Below are 20,340 nucleotides of genomic sequence, written 5' to 3' on the forward strand. Positions count from 1 at the left end.
GCATTTTTGAACAAGCATCTTTTTTTAGGTAAAAAGAGGCCATTAAAAAAAAGAGAGTTATTAAGCCATCCATAATATATATATTATATTTATTTAAGTACATCAATTTTTGCATAATATATACATATGTATTTATTTATCTTACATTTATTGATCTTATACTTACATGCGTACATTTGTTATATACTTACGTACAACATATATAAATGTACACGTGTATAATACATATAGTGCACATGTAACAACGTATGTGCGAATACGTACACTATGTATGTGCCTTACATGTACATATATATACTCATATGAGCATAGATACGTATGCACATATTTCTTTGATGAACAAGTAAATTTTACAGTTGCTACCATGTTACAAGTAATAACAACTATAATTTAATTTTAAGTATATTTTGAATGCAATTTTTTTATTTTTTTATTTTAATAATACTCATTTGTGATAGCAAAAAAGCAAGCATATTTGTATTATATTGTTTTATAAATTTATTTTAAATATTATAATGATATAAAAATACATAAAATATATTATTTCCAGAGTGTAAAATAATTTTAAAAAAGTTTTTATAAAGTACACAATTTTGTTGCCTAGATTTTTGTTTAAGTTTGTAAACACGCTATTTATGAGACCATTTATATGTGTAATATTTTGTATACCCTTGTCCTTTTTTTTTTTTTTTTTTTTTTTTTTTTTTTTATTTTGTTTTTTTAACTAGTAGTGCATTCTACTACATTAAAATTAATTAAGAACAAAATAAGGCATTAATAAAATAAAGCAATATTATACTATCTTTTATAGTAAGATGATAGTACTCAGTTGAAGTACGTATGTTTGAAGATATTGAGAAGTTGTTTTTGTTTTAGTTCAAAGCCATTAATTTTACACATATATGTACGTATATATATATATACCTATCCCGTCATGTGTAAAAATTTTATATACATGCGAGCAGGTGAACGAATGCACGTACAAATATACGTGTGCATACAATCTATGCGTTTGTTTATGTGCAATTTCATCCAGTACAGAAGGAACAATCTTTTAACGTGTTCGCATGTACAAGATGCTGGTTTATTCCCGTAAGAGAATTATTAAAGGAATTGTTTCATCATAAAAACTTTGAATAATAAGAGCATTCAGTCATTTATTATTGGCTTGTTAATTTATTTTATTTTAATTTTTTTTTTTATTTTTTTACCTTTTCACGTTTTTACTACTTCGCTTCATTGTTTCATTGCTTCATTGCTTCATTGCTTTTTTATGTCTTTTTATTTTTATTATTATTTTTTTTTTCAACTCTCCACTTGTCAATTCTATCGCCTGTACGTTGTTACAACCTTTGACCATTTTAAAAGAACTAAATTTGTTGAATTTTATTAAAATTTATTGAATTTTATTGAATTTTATTGAATTTTATTAAAATTTATTGAATTTTATTGAATTTTATTGAATTTTATTAAAATTTATTGAATTTTATTGAATTTTATTGAATTTTATTGAATTTTTCTGAATGTTTTTGTATTTATTAAAAATGTAGAAAATCTTTTTTTTATAATGAATTATATTTCATGCAAGGTAAAAAATAAAAAAAAAAAAAAAAAAAAAAAAAAAAGAAACATATAGTATATATAGCATTAAACATTTTAAATATTACATATAATTAGTGGTGTGATAAAAAAAAAAAAAAAAAAAAAAAAAATGACAGAAGGGAAAAAAATAAATGTAGAAATAAATTCCTTTAAAGAAGGCGTTAATGTGTATTATAAAAAAAATTATGATATAAATGAATATAATAAATATTTAATACATACTGATGATATAAAAGGAAAAAATAATAGAAAAGTAAAGAAAGATATTTGTAAAACTAAGTATGATATAACTACTGCAGATTCAATTTCAACAACAACAGATGAGTTGTCATACTCATATCAAATAGAGAGTAAAAGTGAAGACAAGGGATTATATAATTTATTTGAGGAGACCAGTTTCATAAATTTACAAGACCAAAGTCCAGATGAGCAGGTGGTTAAAATTGAAGAAAGGGAAAATATAAATGAAAGAAATGAAAGTAATACTGAAAATTTAAACAAAAATTTAAGCAAAAATTTAAGCAAAAATTTAAGCAAAAATTTAAGCAAACATTTAAGCAAACATTTAAGCAAACATTTAAGCAAACATTTAAGCAAACGTTTAAGCAAACATTTAAGCAAACATTTAAGCAAAAAAATTAATAATAATAATATAAATAATGATATAAATAATATAAATAATGATATAAATAATATAAATAATAATATAAATAATATAAATAATAATATAAGCAAAAATATAAGTAATAATATAAATGACATAAACAATAATATAAACGATATAAATAATAATAATAATACAAATGGCAATACAAATGGCAATACAAATGGCAATACAAATGGCAATACAAATGGCAATACAAATAGCAGTACAAATAGCAATACAAATAGCAGTACAAATAATAGTATAAATAATAGTATAAATAATAATACTCCTTGTTTGAACAGCAATGTGCTATTAGAGAGAAAGGACATAGAATTATCGAGGCACAGTGAAGATGATAATAACAAAATTTTTAATAATAAGGTATTATATAACAATGAAAATTTGATAAAAAATAAAAATGAAATGATTAACACAATATTAGTAAATCCTGATAACAATATTTGTGTTAAAAAGGATATAATTAGTGCTGACCATTATAGCAGTGCTGAAAATAACGAGTGCATAGATAATGATCATATTGAAGAGTTAGATAATAATTTAGAACAAAACACATATTTCATAGAATCGACATTTAAAAATGCTCATTGTGGATACTCAGAATTCTTTCAAAATAATTTTTTTTCGCACCATATTTCAAATAATTTGAACAGTATAGGTTGTGTGAATAGTATGAATAGTATGAGTAGTGCAAATACGATAAACAGTTCAAATGGTAGAAATGTAAATGGCTTTTCTAAAAGTCATAACCCGACTTTTGACGGTTCAAGGTCGCAAATGGGTAATAACGTAAATGTAATAAAACTTTTTGGTAGAAATGATCAAAATAAGCTCGGTGTAATGCACATAAGAAATATAAGAAGTATTGGCAGCATTGCGCAGTATATAAGTACTGATGGTAGTAGCAATAACGATGGCAGCAATAACGACGGAAGCAATAATGATAGTAGCAACAACAGAAGCAGTAATAATGCTAGAACAATGAAAAGGGGCTCTGAAAGTACTGGGGAGGGTGTTGTCAGTAATATGGAGAAAATGAATAACTTAGGGAAGATGAGATATTTAAGAAGTATGAGCGATATGGACAATATAGGAAGTATGGACAGTATGAACAGTTCAGGTAATGTGAGAAATTTGAGAAGTATGGATAGCTTGAAATGTGTGAGCAGTTTGAATAATATGGAGAAATTACGAGTTCTGAAAGGTTTAAAAAACGTGAATTGCGTTGAAAAGTTAAGAAGTGTAAACAAGCATTTTCATAATTTAACTCAAGGAACTGCAGAGAATTTAAAGAATGCTGTTGAATCTGCAAACAGTTTAAGCATGAACGGTTCAGAAATTTTGAGGGATACAAATGACACTACTTACAGTTTAAGTATGAACGGTTCAGAAATTTTGAGGGATACAAATGACACTGCTTACAGTTTAAGTATGAACGGTTCAGAAATTTTGAGGGATACAAATGACACTGCTTACAGTTTAAGTATGAACGGTTCAGAAATTTTGAGGGATACAAATGACCCTGCTTACAGTTTAAGTATGAACGGTTCAGAAATTTTGAGGGATGCAAATGACCCTACTTACAGTTTAAGTATGAACGGTTCAGAAATTTTGAGAGATGCAAATGATCCTGCTTACTGTTTAAGTATGAAAGGTTCAGAAAATTTGAGGGATGAAAATGACATTGCTTACAGTTTAAGTATGAGAGGTTCAGAAAATTTGAGGGATGAAAATGACATTGCTTACAGTTTATGTATGAACAGTTCAGAACATTTTAGGGATGCAAATATCTCTGCTTACAGTGCAAGTATGAAAAGTGCGAATAATAATATGTACCATTTAAGTTTACCACTTAACAATAGTAGAAAAATAAATGAAATGAAAGGCAATACAAAATCGCTAAATGAGGCATGTGAAGCTACTCCAAATAATTTTAAAAATTCCTCTTTTATGCAAGAGAGTAATATAATAATAAATTATATGAACAGAATTGAAGATAATGTGCAAAATTTTTTGAATATCAGTTCAAAAGATGTAAAAGTTTTAATGAATTCAGTTCCTCATGTGATCAGTAAGAGAGATGATACACATACAAAGGTAAAATCCTCAATATTGCAGAGTATCAATGACGGTAATAATATTGCCATTAATGATAGTGCAATATATAATGATAATAATAAATTGAATAAAAGCATTGTATTTGATCATGAAAAAGAAAGTAATCAATATTTAAAATGTACGAACAGTAACAAGAATAAGGTGCAGCAGTCTCGTGGTAGTAAGATGAATATGAAAAGTGAAAGTGAGAATAAAGTTGTTATAAAAGACATATCAAAAAATGGAAAAGATTTAATAGATGGGTCATCTAATAAAAAATTTAATGGTAGATATTATAAAATTTTAAAAAATATAATGCAAAATAAAAATTTAGCTAATTATGAATTCAAGGACGTTGCGGAAGCGTATGATATGGGGAATGATAATGATAACGATAATAATATAAGTAATAGCAATAGCAATAGTAATAGCAATATCAATAGCAATAGCAATAGCAATAGCAATATCAATAGCAATAGCAATAGCAATAGCAATAGCAATAGCAATAGCAATAGCAATAGCAATAGCAATAGCAATAGTAATAGCAATAGCAATAGCAATAGTAATAGCAATAGTAATAGTGAAAATATTAGTTATAGTAATGCCCCCCCTCGTTGTAGCAGTAGATACGGTGAAAAGATGCACTATAGAGAATTCTTCCATGTAGATGAAAACAGAAATACGAAAGAAGTTAAAATTTGTACTAATAAAGTAATTTTGACAACTTTCGAAATGAAAACATTTTTATTAAATACAATAAAAGCCATAGGGATAGTTTTTAAAAAATGGAAGGTAACAAATTTTGGCATGTATTTTTGGTTTCATATAAAATGTATAGAAAGTGAAACAGACCTAAATTTTTACATTTCTATTTTTAATTCCTTGTTTGAAAAAATTACAGGAAAAAATATTTATTATCAGTGCAATGATTTAAATTATATAGTGAACTTATTTAAGGAATTTATTATATACGATTGCAAAAACATTTTTAAGAAAAGTATAAAAGTTCTGAACAGATATGCAAAAAAAAATTCCCAAAATTTCTCTATTTTTGATAACAGTGAAGATATAGTAAATGTGAACGAGTCTCTGCTGTTAATTAAGGAAGAAATGAACAACACTGGTAGTGATGATAATGATAACACTGGAGGTAGTAACGATAGTGATATACATAATGGTAATCGTAATAGTAGTGATAGAAACAATAATAATATTATGACTAATAGTAATAGTAATGGTAATGGTAGCAGTAATGGTAACAGTATTAACAAAGGAAATAATTTTTTTTGTTTTATTTTTAACGCGCTAAAAGAATATTATGAATCTTTAGGGAAAAGCGGTCAGGAAAAAATTTACGTATCCAATATGTTTGCAAACTTTAATGAATTAAACTATAACGAAATATTCAGCTTTTTTTGTGAGCAAATGAATTAGTGTAGTGCCATGATACACACTTAATGAATAACCCCTTTTGTAGGATGGAAGAGTATGTGATTGAGTACAACATCAAATTAGAGTAGTTATTATACTATGCATTTAATGTGCTGTTTATTTATTTTCCCTGTTCAATTATTACACTTTGCAGCCATAACACCTTAAGCAATTGTTAAATAAAATGCGTAGTTCAAGGAAGGTACGAAACGTTATAACAATAAAGGATACACAAAATCTTTTTATTAAAAAAATAAAGAGAAAAACAAAAATAAAAATAAAAACAAAAATAAAATGAAAAACAAAAATAAAATGAAAAACAAAAATAAAATGAAAAACAAAAATAAATTGAAAAAGAAATGTACAAGTTATTTTAAATAGTAATTTTACTAACTTTTGTTGTGTTTTTAATATTTTTAATTTTTTAAAATTGTTCATTAAAAAAGAAATTATTATATGAAAATGTCGTACATACATTAATGATATTGTTTGAGTAAATTTTATTAAATTTATATCATTGCAGCCTATTTTTTTTTTTTTTTGTTTTCAAAATGTTCCATTTTAAATTTATTAGCACAAGATAAAAGTGTTTATATATGCATGATACATATTACATACATTTTATACATATGCTTATGTATACTTGTCTACATACTGATCATACACCCCATATTAAGGGTTGGCTTTTATATGTCCTTTCATGCACATTCTTTCATTTTAGTTTATGAATTTTATATCATATGTGAACACATCATAATGTTGTTCGATAAAAATTTTTAAAACTTTGAATTTAACAAATGGCGAATAATCAATAAATATTATTTTTTTTTTGTTGAAGAAAAGCGCATACACAAAAAAAAAAGAAAAAGAAAAAGAAAAATGCATATATATATATATATATATATATAAAGGAACAAGTAACAGAACATATAATAATGGCTTTGTAATAACACTTGAATGGATTTAAATGAACAAAATTTATGTTTACATATGAATAAATAGTCTTGTATAAAAGAAGAATAGAAAATCTCCTACATATTTGTGTTATCCAAAACTTAGTATTATGAATAAATTAGTGAAAAGACAATGCCCACATTTTCTTATATGTAATCTGATAATAAGGTGATGCGAGAGCTAGCTTTTTTTTTTTTTAGCTAGCTAAAATATAAATTACAAAGAAAAAAAGAAAAAGGAGAGAAAAAGTAAAAGTAAAAGTAAAAGAAAATTTTAACGATTTTTACACAAAATAAATTGGATTACCAGGATTAACTGCTTATACGTTGCTGTAAAATGTACGGACGCTTATGAACTGTGCTACATAATTTAAGCTTACAATCCACAACACCCTTTTTTGTGTACTTCTTTTTTCCTCTCACGTAATAATGTACTTTGCAAATGTAGAGTAACCTTGATGAAGTTCCGTAGGAGCAATTGAGTAAAGGTCTTTCTTTTTTTTTTTTTTTTCTGCATAATAAACTGAATAAGCAGAACAAATACTGGAACGCAGCTTCTTTTTGGAAAAAATTATATTCCCCATTTAGGCTTTCACATGTCCGTGTTCAGAAAAAATAAATATTTTTACATTTATTAAATTTCGTGCGTGCGTTTGTGCGCTTGTGCACACTTCTTTTTTTCCGTTACAATTGCCCATCATTATCATCACCCTTATTTTTTTTTGTTCATCTTTTGAAATTTTAAGAGAATAATATGGACTTACAATTTACGAATATTTTTTTTTTTTTTCTGAGATATAATCATGTCCTGGTAGGAGATGAGTTTATGCAAAGTAATATTTTAGCATTCTGAATTTTATCTTTTCTTTGCACTGTTCCGAGGAAATTATAACAAAAATTGACAACAACAAAACATGTTTATTTATCACCTTCCGTGGGTACATACGAAATAATACTTTTTACTTTTTGGTAATAAAAACCGTACATAAAATTATTATGGTAAAAATCTCTATTTTTTTTGTTTTCATCATAATTATGATTTTCTATATTTTTTGAATTTTTTCCTGTTTCCAAATTTCTCAAGTTCGTTTTCTGATATTCCAAATGTGTTACATTATTATATAAAAAAACAAAAGAATTATTAACATAACAGCTATACAGTGAGATTTCCTGATTCGTATTATTATATACGTTTTTAATGCGAGACAATTTGGTGTTTATTAACCTGTGTGAGTTATATGCATTTATTGTTTTACTCAAAAATTCTTTATCAGACTTGGAAGCATAGTTATAAGTTAATTTTATCAAATCAGCATGGAATATATTCAACTTATTTAAATCGCTTTTTATTTTTAATTTATTTACTTTATTTCTATGTTTTGAAATAATAAAAAAAATATTTGCTTTTTTTTTTTTATGCGCTAGGAAATATTTTACAACTTTTAAAAATTTTATATCAACTTCTACGATATTAATTTTGTATTTATATAAAATGTTTAATAAGTTATTACAAAAGAGGTGTGCTACATTTTTTTTGCCATCCTTCTTCAATTTCGTGCATCTATTTTTTATCTTAAAAAATTGTGCATGAAAAATTGAGGTGTGCAATTTAACCGCGATAGGTTTTGTGGTATACGACCGGATAATAAAAATTGCTAGCGCTAATAATTTTTCTTCATTTTTGGCATATTTTCTATTTTTCCCTCTTTGGTCATGTTGTACACCCATGTCTAGCTCTTCTCCACGGCATCTCCGTTCAATGCAGCGACTCTGTTCGATACAGCCTCTCTGTCCACCCCCATCCTTTTGCTCACTTTGACCATCCTTCGTACCACCAATATGCTCGTAAACAATTTCAACAACGTCGTACGATGACCGCAATAATTCGTAGTCGAAAGAATGAAAAAATTTTAGATGGATGGACAACGTACGAATAGCACCCCAGTCAAGAATGGTAGGCTTTACAAAAAATTTATAATTAAAGAAGTTGATAAAACTACTAACAATTAGTTTATTTCTTGATTCCTTTAAATTCTTTATATGACTACTTATTTTAATTTCTGATGGTATGGAAAAATGAAAGGAATTTAACTCATCAAACAAAACAGTTCTTCTGTTAATTATTTCCTTTATATTTCCACTTAGCTTTGGTTTTACATTATCATTTATACATATATCACATAATTCTCTTTTGTTTCTTTTAATTAGTACCACATTTTTCAATTTTTTTAAAACTTGCCTTGACTTATAAAATTCTATTATTCCTCCTCCTAAAACTATTGTTATGCTATTTATATCATAATTTTTGCATGTTAGCAATTTGTTTTTTAAGTTGTAATATAAATCATTTATTTTTTTGTTGTAAAAAATGATATCATTTTCCATACAAAAAAATATATTATCGAAATATGCATGTACCGCTACACATGATCTGTTAATACACACCTTCGAATTTTCCGCTCTACAGAGAAAGACGTTTTTTTTGTCATCGTTCCCGTGCATACTGCTTTGAATATGGGACCATACATCACCCCTATCATTACAGCTAATACTTCCGCTAATATTGGCCCATAAATAATTTTTCAGGGTCAACAGGCAGTAGGACAAATACAAGGCAGAGACGAAGGTTATGTACTCGTAGAACCGAAAATCGTCAATGGTAAGTTTATCAAAGCTGATTTGTCCGTTTAATATGTATTCATCTATATCAATTACTAAGCTGTTTTCTATTCTATGGCCGAGGTAGCTTTTCCCTACATTCCTAATGCCACAAATTATGTGTACATTTAGATTATTAATTTCCTTCAGTAAGTAAAAAACGTTCCCGTTATTTACTTTTACTTCTTCATATTTATATGTTCTCATATAATTAGTGTCTGATGGTAAAAATAAATTTGTTTTATCACCATTTAACTGATTTTTTACCTTATTTAGAAAGCTACTACTTTTGCCGCTTCTTAGCCTTTCACGTAGATTTAAGCGCAATTTTGTTTGGTACCCTTCTTCTGTTCCCCCCCTTCGCTCGAACCATTTACTCGACCCGTTACTGCGTTCGTTACTATGGTCTTCGTTGCATTCGTTGCTTCGTTCATTACTGGGATCCTCGTTGCATTTCATAAAACTATTGCTATAACTATCGCTATAACTATCGCTATAACTATTGCTATAACTATCGCTATAACTATCGCTACCACCATTGTTACTCACTGTGAATGTCCATTTCCTCGAAATGATTCCCTTCCGTGCCCCACAACGCATAACGGTCAGTTCATTTTCTTCGGATGCAATGCTGCCTGTACTTCCACATGTGTGTAGTTGCAGCATAGGATTGGTGAGGTTACACAAGTTTATAATCCCTTTAGGTTCCCTTTTTCTATGTATGCATTTTTTTGTTTTTTTCATCACTACATTTTTTAAGTTCAAGTTAGAGGTCTTCCAATATTCATGATTCATAAAATAGAGATTCCCCCTAGTACTTCTGTGAGTGCGATTGATTTCTTTTTTGTGGATTATATGAGCACCATTTGTTTTATAAAAATTTTCCTCTGTACATGTATTATTTTCCATTTTATGATTTAAAGAGTTACAGTTTGTGTCTTTATTTATGAGTTTTTTGGATCTAGTATTAATTCTATAATTACCCTCAGTAGACATGGTAGGCGATTTATAATTTTTTAACATGTCTACATCACTTCTTGAAGCATCGGTACATGAATAGGTACTCTCATGGGACTCTATAGAAGAGGATATAACTTCAACGCATGATTTGCTATCCTGCTCATTCAGTATATTGTAATTGTTTACTTCTTCAAAATTATGAAATTTGACATTATCCGAATTGACATAGTTAATATTTATTTCTAAATATTTTCTTGCCTGTTCATAAAAATGAGGATAACTTTTTTCAACTTCGTATGAATTATCAATTATGATATTTTTAAAAATAAGTGATAAAATAGTAGCCATAAAAATAATTCTATGATCCTTTTTGGCATCTATATATAGGCACAGTTTTTGATCATCATTTATCACATATTTGGAGTTGTTGAAAAATATTTTTTTTTTGCACCGACTGCGGCGATTATTATTACCGTTGTTGCTATTGCTACCTCTACTGCTACTATTATTCCTCCTCTCATTATTGTCGGAACTAGTGCAAAGTAAGGTCCAGTGCTCGCGTTTGCACTTGAAGAAGAGGCAATTTTGTATCTGGTGGTGCGTCTTAGTAATGTATATGCTGTTATTATCACAGAATATGAAGAGGATATTATGAAAGCATATTTTTAGGATGAGCACAGCGTTTAAGATTCGTATGGACTCCTTAATATTTTGGTTATGTATATTTTTTATCTTAAACAGTAGTTCTGTATCGTTCTCCCTCTCATGCGTTAATAAGTAATAGCAAAATAAAACACAAATAGAAAAAAAGTCGTCGGAAAAGTATTCCGCATCTACTACTATCTTGAGGAGTACATTTCTGAAGTGCATAATTTTGTATTTCATATATATCTTTTCAAAAATGTAATATTTGAAAGTATATTCCCCCTGAGAGAGATGTTCACAAGTTGAATTATTAACACCATGACAGGCTGCAGTATATATATTTCTACGCCTTTTTTTATAATACCCATTTTTCCTCTTCCATTTATTCCTTATAGCTTTTTCCAAATGTCTAATAATTTTTTTTTTCTTAATATTCATTCTTTTTGATGTCAATAAATAAATTTTTCTTTTTTCATCATTCATGTTTATATACATATTTATCCCAAGTAGTAACAAAATATTTAAAAGAAAATAATTTAAAACATTTTTTTGAAAATCTATCGTCTCTATTTTGTAATAACCTTTACCTACATTTTTTAATTTCATTCTGTTTATATTTAATTTTAAAAAGATAACACAATTCTGTCTCTTGATCAGACTGCCAATAATAAAATAGAAATATAGACCTAGGTCGTTATTTATTTCGTACCGTAATATGTTCTTTACGAGGGTGTATCTACCATCATTTGTTACATCATTACTTATGTTTTTATCTTCTTCCTTCTCTTTGTTATTTATTTGGTCCACTTTTTCTTTTTGTTTTAGCATAACACAATTATACTCCTCATGGGGACTATTATGTACCTCTTTTTTGACTTCATCTACACCCTTCTGCTTGCATGTATCGCACGATCCTTTACTACTTTTTTCCCCCCTTCCGTGTAAAGAATACACGAGCGTCTTTTCCTTTTTGTTGTGAATTCCTGGAAAAAGAATATGCCTCGAATCGTTAAAATGGTGAATTCTGTTAATCATACTCGCATATTTATAATGCACGTTGTTAAACCGTTCGTTTTTGTTTCCACCACTCCTGCTGATTCTGCTGCTGGTTCTGCTTTTGATACTACTTCTATTCCCTGCAATGCCCCTAATACTAGTACTATCATTATTATTGCTGTATAAAAGATATTTCTCATTTTTTTTAATAGTATAATTATTCCTTTTCATTTTGACCCGTACCCCCCATAATTTCATTACACGAACTGTCAAATCTATGAACGCCTTTGAGGTGGTGCTAAAATTTGAGCTATTCATTCTGTTTCTTATTTCGTTGATAGGATAGCCGAAATTGTACCAATTGTACCTCTTGCGGGGATGTCTATAATTTTCGTCGAAATTGAAATCTGGGCCACTACTACATTTACAACATAGTGTTGATCCTTTATTAATACTGTTACACTTTTTACCATTACAACTCCAACAAATGGACAACATCGTGTAATAGGAACATTTAAATCTTGACACTTCTTTTCTTTTTATGTACTTTCTAAAAATGGTAATTTTTTTTTTTTTTTCCTTTTTTTTTTTTATGAACAAGTCAGCTATTTTTCGTTTTCGAAAAATTTTAAAATGAAAATTTTTTACTTCTTTTTTAACCTTTATTTTTTTGCTTCGATTTAGGCAGTTGTGTATTTTTTTAAATTTTAAGCGAATACAAGTATCCGTTTCAGAGTATACAGATATTAACAACATAGAGGAAACGAATTGACTCGAGTGATAGTTATCAATAGCTACATCGTTCGAACAAAAGAGTGTGTAACTTTCGTGTATTTCTCTCTTTACGTATATGCATATAGGTAAATAATTTTTTTTTTTTAAATATTTTATTTTTACATATTTAAAACATTTGAGCACAACATTTACTAAGGGATTTATAACTCTATGGGATTCCATCTGTTCATCTCCTTTTAAAATAATATATTTCAACAATTGTTTTTTCTCCTCTTTTGCCTTTAAATTCTGTTTGCATATATACAAACAAAGCAATGGTAGAAGAAAACGACAAACGGTGCCACTGTTGTATATATTAAGAATTATTTTCTTTTGAAAAATAAAATTTTTAAATAAAAAAACTGTTTGTTCTACATTTCCATTTATAAACAAGCAATTTCGTATCACAGTTCTATTTACATTTGTATATATATCGTTACTCTTTTTTTTTTTTAAAAAAATTTGAAAATTTAAATCTTTCAATATTTTTATGAACACAATGACATCAAAACATAGATTCATATTTTCTATTCGCACATTTTGTCTGCCCATGGTACTAACATATATAATACGAATAATTTGCGATTTATTTCCTACTCCTTGTAAATATACGTAGTTTATTTTGCTATTCGTATGTTCTTTTTTCTTTTGCACCATATCAATTGTAGTTGATGTGTGGATCATACCATCCCTGTCTTCGTTAACAATACCAATGAATTCCCCTTCTTGAGCACTAGTAGTTAATATATTTTGAAAGGGGGATAAACATATGAAGGGATAGAAGACTTTTAAAATAATACTTAAAGGTGTTTGAACTAACACATTTTTTTGTACTTTGTTTATATTTAATATATGCACTAAGGGAATTTCATTTGTAGTTGAACTGTGGGTTTTATGTAAATAGGTGATAATGTCATTAGTGTAATAATTAACAAAATTGCTATCTAATTTATATTTTAACTTATACTTAATCATAATCTCTTCAATATTTAAAAGTAATAGCATATCTATTGCATGTAGTTCATACATAATTTTTAATTCATAAAAAATACCATAATTGATATAGTCCCTATCATTTATATATGTACAACCAGGTGAGTTCTTTATTACATTCTTTATTGCATTCCCGATGGTATTTCCAAATGATAAAACGTGTATATATTTTGCATTATTCTCCCCTTTTTTTATTATATCTCTTATATTTAATATGCATTTGTTCAGGAAATATTTTAAATTCTTCACGAAATAATTTAAATCATTTTTTTTTATTCTTATGAACATATTTTTATCATTGAGGATTGCCAGTCTCAGAGCTTCCGACAGGCCACGTTTATGTTCCTTCGCATTTGACGTTTTGAAAAGACTGGTAAGAATGTAGACCTCAAAGGAATGGAGAGCAACTGTGCCATGTGCACCTACAAATGAAAAAGTGGTTAGGTATCTTTTATTATTATTATTTATCAACACTTATTATTATTCGATCATATTTTTATTTAATGATATTCTTCATTTTTTATAATTTTTTTTTTTTTTTTTTATTTTGCTTAGGTAAGCAACCTAGCATAACACACAAAACGGGTGTAACTTGCGCTCATGTGAAAAGGGGAGAAAATCAAATGTTGAACATATTTTCTGAAGAGTGTTTATGCTTTGATTTATTTTTCCTTTCACCTGAAATGGAACCATCCGAACAACTGTTTGTATCACATGCCGCTTTTATGGCAGTGCTGAAGTCCAGAGGAAACAGGTGCAGTTTCTTCCCTGGATGAACAAAAAGAAAGGCGCGCGCATATGTACGTTCCTATATATGTATGTAGGTAAGTACGCATGCACGTACGGATATATGTACACGTATATATATACATACGCGCATATTTTACATGACTGCCTGCGCAAGGTTATGCAGTAGGAAGCGCTTGTAATTCTCATGAAGACAGCTTATTTATTTATTTTATTTTTTTTTTTTTTTCAGTAATAACCTTTGAAATACAAATGATACGTAAAATGCAAAAGGTCCATAATGTTGGTATCGGCAAAGCAAATCAGTTCGTTTTTGCTTGATATGGAAATTTCCTGTAGCATTTTACCAAATTCTTTGCATTTTTCTGATTTATCAAGATATTTTTTCATATTCAAAACAATAATTAAAACATTACCTATTTCGAATGATCCTGTGCCATGATTATTAATCATTTGTTTAATTATTCCTTTGAATTTTTCAGAAATTGTATTCTCCTCCTGTACATATTTTTCCACATCACTACGATTCCTTTTTTTATTTTCGCTAAGTATATTTTTATGTTTAATCATTTCAACACTACTGTTAGTGGTCCTTCCTTTGTTCCTCCCTCCTTCAGAATATTTTTCATTACATTTTGGACCACATTTTTTATTGCACATTGTGTAACTAATGTTTGTGTATATGTCATTACTACACGCAGATCTATTGCTAATCTGATCTAAACCACGGCAACAGCAGTAGCCGTCGTATCCTCTGTCAACTACGCCATCTGCTCCAACTACACCAACGCCGTCCTGGTCTACTGCTCCGCTACAGTATATTATATCTGTGCTGCATATACTTAACTTTTTGTCTAATTTATAATTTTCATTGATATGTATGTACGATTCTTTTGAGGAACTCCCCCGTCTAGCTTCCCCTTTCGTTAGAAGAACTGTCAAGATTAGAAAAAATGTAGAACGTTCTTTTAAAAAAATATTACAGTCAGCAATGATTACGTATTTATCATTTCTTTTTTCTTCCTGAAAAATAAAAAGTAAAAAAAAAAAATAAAAAATAAATTAAAATTAAAAAAAAAAAATAATAATAAAAAGAAAAGCAAAGAAAAGAAGTGAAAACTTTTTATGTACGGATATGTGTTCTTTATATCATTATGATAATGATAAAATAGTGTCAGTAAGTGCAGTGGTAGAATATAACACACGTTTGAAAAATAAGATATTTTTTTGTATTATTAAGAGTAAATTGGCATTATTGTTTTGGTACATGGTTAAATGATGGTTCAATTAATGAGGCATTAACATATATACATTTATAGGTGTGCAAATAACATAATGCCCGTTTGTTGGTCTTTTAAAAATTAGGAATACAAGAAAGAATGAAAATAGTACGCATCAATAATTTTTCTACTTTTTGTAATACGCCGCGATATTTTACTTTTTTTTGGGTAATTCTAGTATATCTGTTTTTTTTTTTTTTTTTTTTTTTTTTTTTTTTTTTTTTTTTTTTTTTTTTTTTTTTTTTTTTTTTTTTTTTTTTTTTTTTTTCTTTTTCTTTTTCTTTTTCTTTTTCTTTTTCTTTTTCTTTTTCTTTTTCTTTTTCTTTTTCTTTTTCTTTTTCTTTTTCTTTTTCTTTTTCTTTTTCTTTTTCTTTTTCTTTTTCTTTTTCTTTTTCTTTTTCTTTTTTTTTTTTTTATACCTTCTGGAAATTTTCAAAGAAAAGTTTTAGATCGTCTTCTATATATACATTAAGTGTATCAACGTCATTACATTTTATTCGAGGGGGGAGAATAGATCCATTAGTTTTTAACATGTTATGCTTATTTCTCATAGACAGAAATGAAATAATTATTAGTGATGATACTTTTTTTTTTTAAAATAAAATTTAATATATCTATAATAACTATGACATGTAATAAATTTATATAAAACTTGACTTATTCCTTTTTTTTTTTTTTTGAGATTCGTTTTGCATTTCCATCGTATGTAAATATATATATGCACATATGTACATGTAGTAACTTTTGCAAAAAATTTGATATAGTGAGTCAAAATTAGTCATTGTAGAAACGCTTTTGCTAAAATATATGGAAGTTTCCGCTACGAACAATTTTGTAGATAAGCTGTAAATTTTCGGAGAAATTGCATTATATCTTTTTTTTATATATATAGAGGGACCGAAAGGGTACGAGAAGTAGGGTGGTCATTCGGTCCTTTTTAACAAAACAAAAAAATGAAATATTTTTACGTTTTTTGCATTTTAAAATTTTTTTTTATTTTTTGAATAGAGGGAAAGAATATATACGAAAAGTTCCATCCTTTTTATTACTCAATGCTTTTACATTTATGTAATATTATGCTCCGCTAAGAAATTTTTTTTTTTTTTGATAATAAATTCAATTTCTTCTCCTTAGTGAAAAATATATATATTTCTGAACTGTTCATAATTTTTCCCAAATTTTTTTTTTTTTTTTTTTTTTTTTGATTATATTTAAAGACAAAAATCTTTTCTTTTTTTTTGTTTTCTTCTGTATTTAATAACTTTCCTCTTTTCTATTTGTACTTTTTTCCCTCTTCACCAATAATTATACACATGAAAACCTTACATTTTGAACGTTCGAGTGAATTCTGCATTGGTATCATACTACTACTGTGTTGGATACAACTTATTTGTAGTTTATACTCACATGAACGCAGGTAATGTTGTTCATAAAATGTACTGAAAAAAAAATTAATTTAAACTTAAGGTGATAAAAAGGGTTAGCCACACATACAAACGTGCATGTGTCTACATAGATACATATGTACATACGTACATATGCTTATATGTACATCCTCATTGTGCGCGTATGAACCTTTAGGGCTCAACTTAAAAAGGAAAAAACTATGCTAATAAAAACTTTTCAAAAAAAAAATAAGTTTATGCATAAAAAGATAAAAACGCATGAACAAGGAGAGAGGGTATTCCCCATTTTTGTATGTAGCTTGCTATGAGCTGCTGTAGATAAATAAGGTAAGAAAAGGGAAAAAAAAATATACATACATACATTCATACATATGTGTATATCTATGTATATAGGTACATGTTACCATACGCGTAGACGCACAAAAGTGGTGCAAATAAAATGGATTAAAAAGGGGGAAGAAAGATAAGGGGTACGGGTACATAAACATACACATATATATATATATATATGCATACGTTGGGGGGGGAAATAAGATATAATAAAATTATGCGGAAAGAGGAACAAAAACAAACCTAAATTAAAAAAAACGCCTGGAAACGGTGCAAAAAAAAAAAAAAAAAGAAAAACGAAAAAATAAAAAAATAAAAAAATAAAAAATAAAAAATAAAAAAGAGAGGATAGTTATTTTGAGAAATAGAACAACATGAAGCATAAATAAAGACACTTGTGTATTGAAGTGAGTATGGTACAGAAAAAAAAAATAATAATAATAACAGTAAAAATAATATTAACAGTAGTAATATTAACAGTAGTAATATTAACAGTAGTAATATTAACAGTAGTAATATTAACGGTAATAATATCAACAGTAGTAATATCAACGGTAATAATATCAACAGTAGTAATATCAACGGTAATAATATCAACAGTAGTAATATCAACGGTAGTAATATCAACAGTAGTAATAGTGCGAATAAGTTCAAAGAAACTCGTTTTGCAAACATAATCGTTTAACTGCTGAATTAACCCACATGAAATTTTCGTTTTTCCTCCCTTTTTTAAAAATAGCGCACGTGAGTCTTCGGGGCACTCTCATAACACCATTTCAATTAGTTTTGCACATAACGTATGCGAAATTTTTTTTTTTTTTTTTTTTTTTTTTTTTTACGAGAACCTTAACCTTTACTTCATATACGTTATAGGTGTACGAGCAAGTACCTAGCATAGTTGTATTTTCCAAGGAATGATTTCTGTCCGTATGTACAAGTGCGGAGTGGGGAAGTAGCATGTGGATATATGTATAGTGCACGCACACTTACATAATGTAGAGAAGTATGATGCACGTATATGTAGAGAATACACTGTTCACATTTTTAGCTTCTCTGCAATTGTTTCCTCGTCTTCATCATCGTATTTGTACTCAGTTTCTATAATTTCGTTCATCTGTGCATATTCCTTACCATAGGTAAAATGTAGAAGACTATAAAAGACAAAGGATAAAATCCATGGTACAACAGTAAGGTAAAGCAATGTTTTGGAAAGTGCCTCGGCATTATTTTTTCTAATTTCTTCTGGCATTTCAGATATTAATAAATTATTATTTTCATACTTAAAAACTTTTTCTGCTAAATAACCAAATAATGGTGCACCTATAAGTGATGAACCTACTCCTTCAACTGCTATGGTTAATGAAAATACGGTTCCTCTATAATCTGGTCTAATAATATCTGATACGATTGGTCTATTAACTGCTACACCTGCAATTGATGATAGACCAAGAAAAAAACAAGATAAGGCAAATAATTCAAAACTTTCTTTTGTTTTTGGTATGATAAGATATGTTAATACAACAAGTGGTACTCGTCCAAACATAGCTAGTTGACCTAAAAATGGTCTTCCATGTTTATTAGAAATATCATGCATTATATCCCCAAAATGTCCACCTATAACTCCTCCTAATGCTGATCCGATAAGTAAAAATCCAGTTATGATAGCTGCTTGTAAGTCACTTAATCCACAATATTGAAAAAACATTGTATTAAAACTTAAAGCTAACCATGGAATTGTACCTGTAAACCCTTCTAAAAGAATTATGATAATACTTCTTTTTGATAAACTATCTTTAAGTAATTCAATAACATTTCGATATAATATATATGATTGTGTATGTTTTGCACTTATTCTACCCTCTGTCGTTCCTCCTATTGTATTTGTACTACCATAGGTATTATTATCTTCATCTAAATATTCAGTTTTAGGTTTTTTCCTTACTTGTCTTGGTGCATCATCTACAAATAAAGTTACTACGATACTAAGTAATATACTCAATATACCAACAAGCATAAAACATAACCTCCAACCTCTAATACCTGCAAAATATTTTAATGCCACAGTTGTTGTTACAACTCCTCCAATTAATCTGCCAATACTTGAAGATAATTGTACTAGACCGAAAGATAATCCTAAGGATTCATTTTTTGCAGCATCTGCTAATATACTTTGAGAAATTGGACCAATACTACCTAACGCTAAACCATTTATAGCTCTAAAAAATAAAATTTGAGCAAAATCATTTATGTGTGCTAGAAGTACTGTAGCTACACCCCATAAAGCAGTTCCAAAAACAAGCATCCACTTTCTTGAATATTTATCTGATAAAAAACCCCATATAGGACTAAATAAACTTAACATTAATGTTTGAGCTAATGTAATATACCCTAATAAAGAAGGATGTAAATTTAAATCTGCTTCTAATGCTCTGAAACTTGCTGGTAATAATTGATCATCACATCCATCTAAACCTGCTGCTACATTTACCACAGCGAGTGATTTATGAAATGCAGAATTATTATTATTATTATTATTACTTTTTTTTTTTTTTATTACGTTCCCACTATTATTTACACCTGAGTTACTCTTTTTCAAGTGGTCATCTAACACATTATTAAAAGGATAGGAACCTACAAGCGTCTCTGTTTCCTCGACTAATATATTGCTCTCCGTCTGTGCATTGTTTCTACCACCCATATATGAACCTTTATTCATTATACGGATTAGGGGATTAAAATTGGGTTATACTGTATTGTACTACACTGTACTGTACTATATGGTATTGTACTGTACTATATGGTAT

General features: G+C 27.9%; 4 protein-coding genes across 4 annotated transcripts; 2 read left to right on the forward strand and 2 right to left on the reverse strand.

The window, feature by feature from the left end:
- Positions 1–1,711: 1,711 nt before the first annotated feature.
- On the forward strand, positions 1,712–5,797 carry MKS88_001193 (uncharacterized protein; the record flags this gene model as incomplete). The annotated part of the gene is made up of 1 exon (XM_067219855.1): positions 1,712–5,797. One exon carries the CDS (start codon positions 1,712–1,714, stop codon positions 5,795–5,797), a length of 4,086 nt encoding a protein of 1,361 aa, XP_067075120.1.
- A 1,868-nt stretch (positions 5,798–7,665) lies between these two features.
- Positions 7,666–16,333, reverse strand: MKS88_001194 (pentafunctional AROM polypeptide; the record flags this gene model as incomplete). The annotated part of the gene is made up of 4 exons (XM_067219856.1): positions 7,666–14,195; positions 14,452–14,541; positions 14,760–15,543; positions 16,220–16,333. The coding sequence occupies 4 exons, from the start codon at positions 16,331–16,333 to the stop codon at positions 7,666–7,668; spliced, it is 7,518 nt and encodes a 2,505-aa protein (XP_067075121.1).
- A 780-nt stretch (positions 16,334–17,113) lies between these two features.
- On the forward strand, positions 17,114–18,221 carry MKS88_001195 (uncharacterized protein; the record flags this gene model as incomplete). The annotated part of the gene is made up of 2 exons (XM_067219857.1): positions 17,114–17,217; positions 17,945–18,221. 2 exons carry the CDS (start codon positions 17,114–17,116, stop codon positions 18,219–18,221), a joined length of 381 nt encoding a protein of 126 aa, XP_067075122.1.
- Positions 18,222–18,572: 351 nt separating this feature from the next.
- On the reverse strand, positions 18,573–20,252 carry MKS88_001196 (pantothenate transporter; the record flags this gene model as incomplete). Its single annotated transcript, XM_067219858.1, has 1 exon — positions 18,573–20,252. The coding sequence occupies one exon, from the start codon at positions 20,250–20,252 to the stop codon at positions 18,573–18,575; it is 1,680 nt and encodes a 559-aa protein (XP_067075123.1).
- Between the last annotated feature and the right edge of the window lie 88 nt (positions 20,253–20,340).

This window comes from Plasmodium brasilianum, chromosome 4 (genome assembly GCF_023973825.1).
Source record: "Plasmodium brasilianum strain Bolivian I chromosome 4, whole genome shotgun sequence".
Taxonomy (NCBI): domain Eukaryota; phylum Apicomplexa; class Aconoidasida; order Haemosporida; family Plasmodiidae; genus Plasmodium; species Plasmodium brasilianum.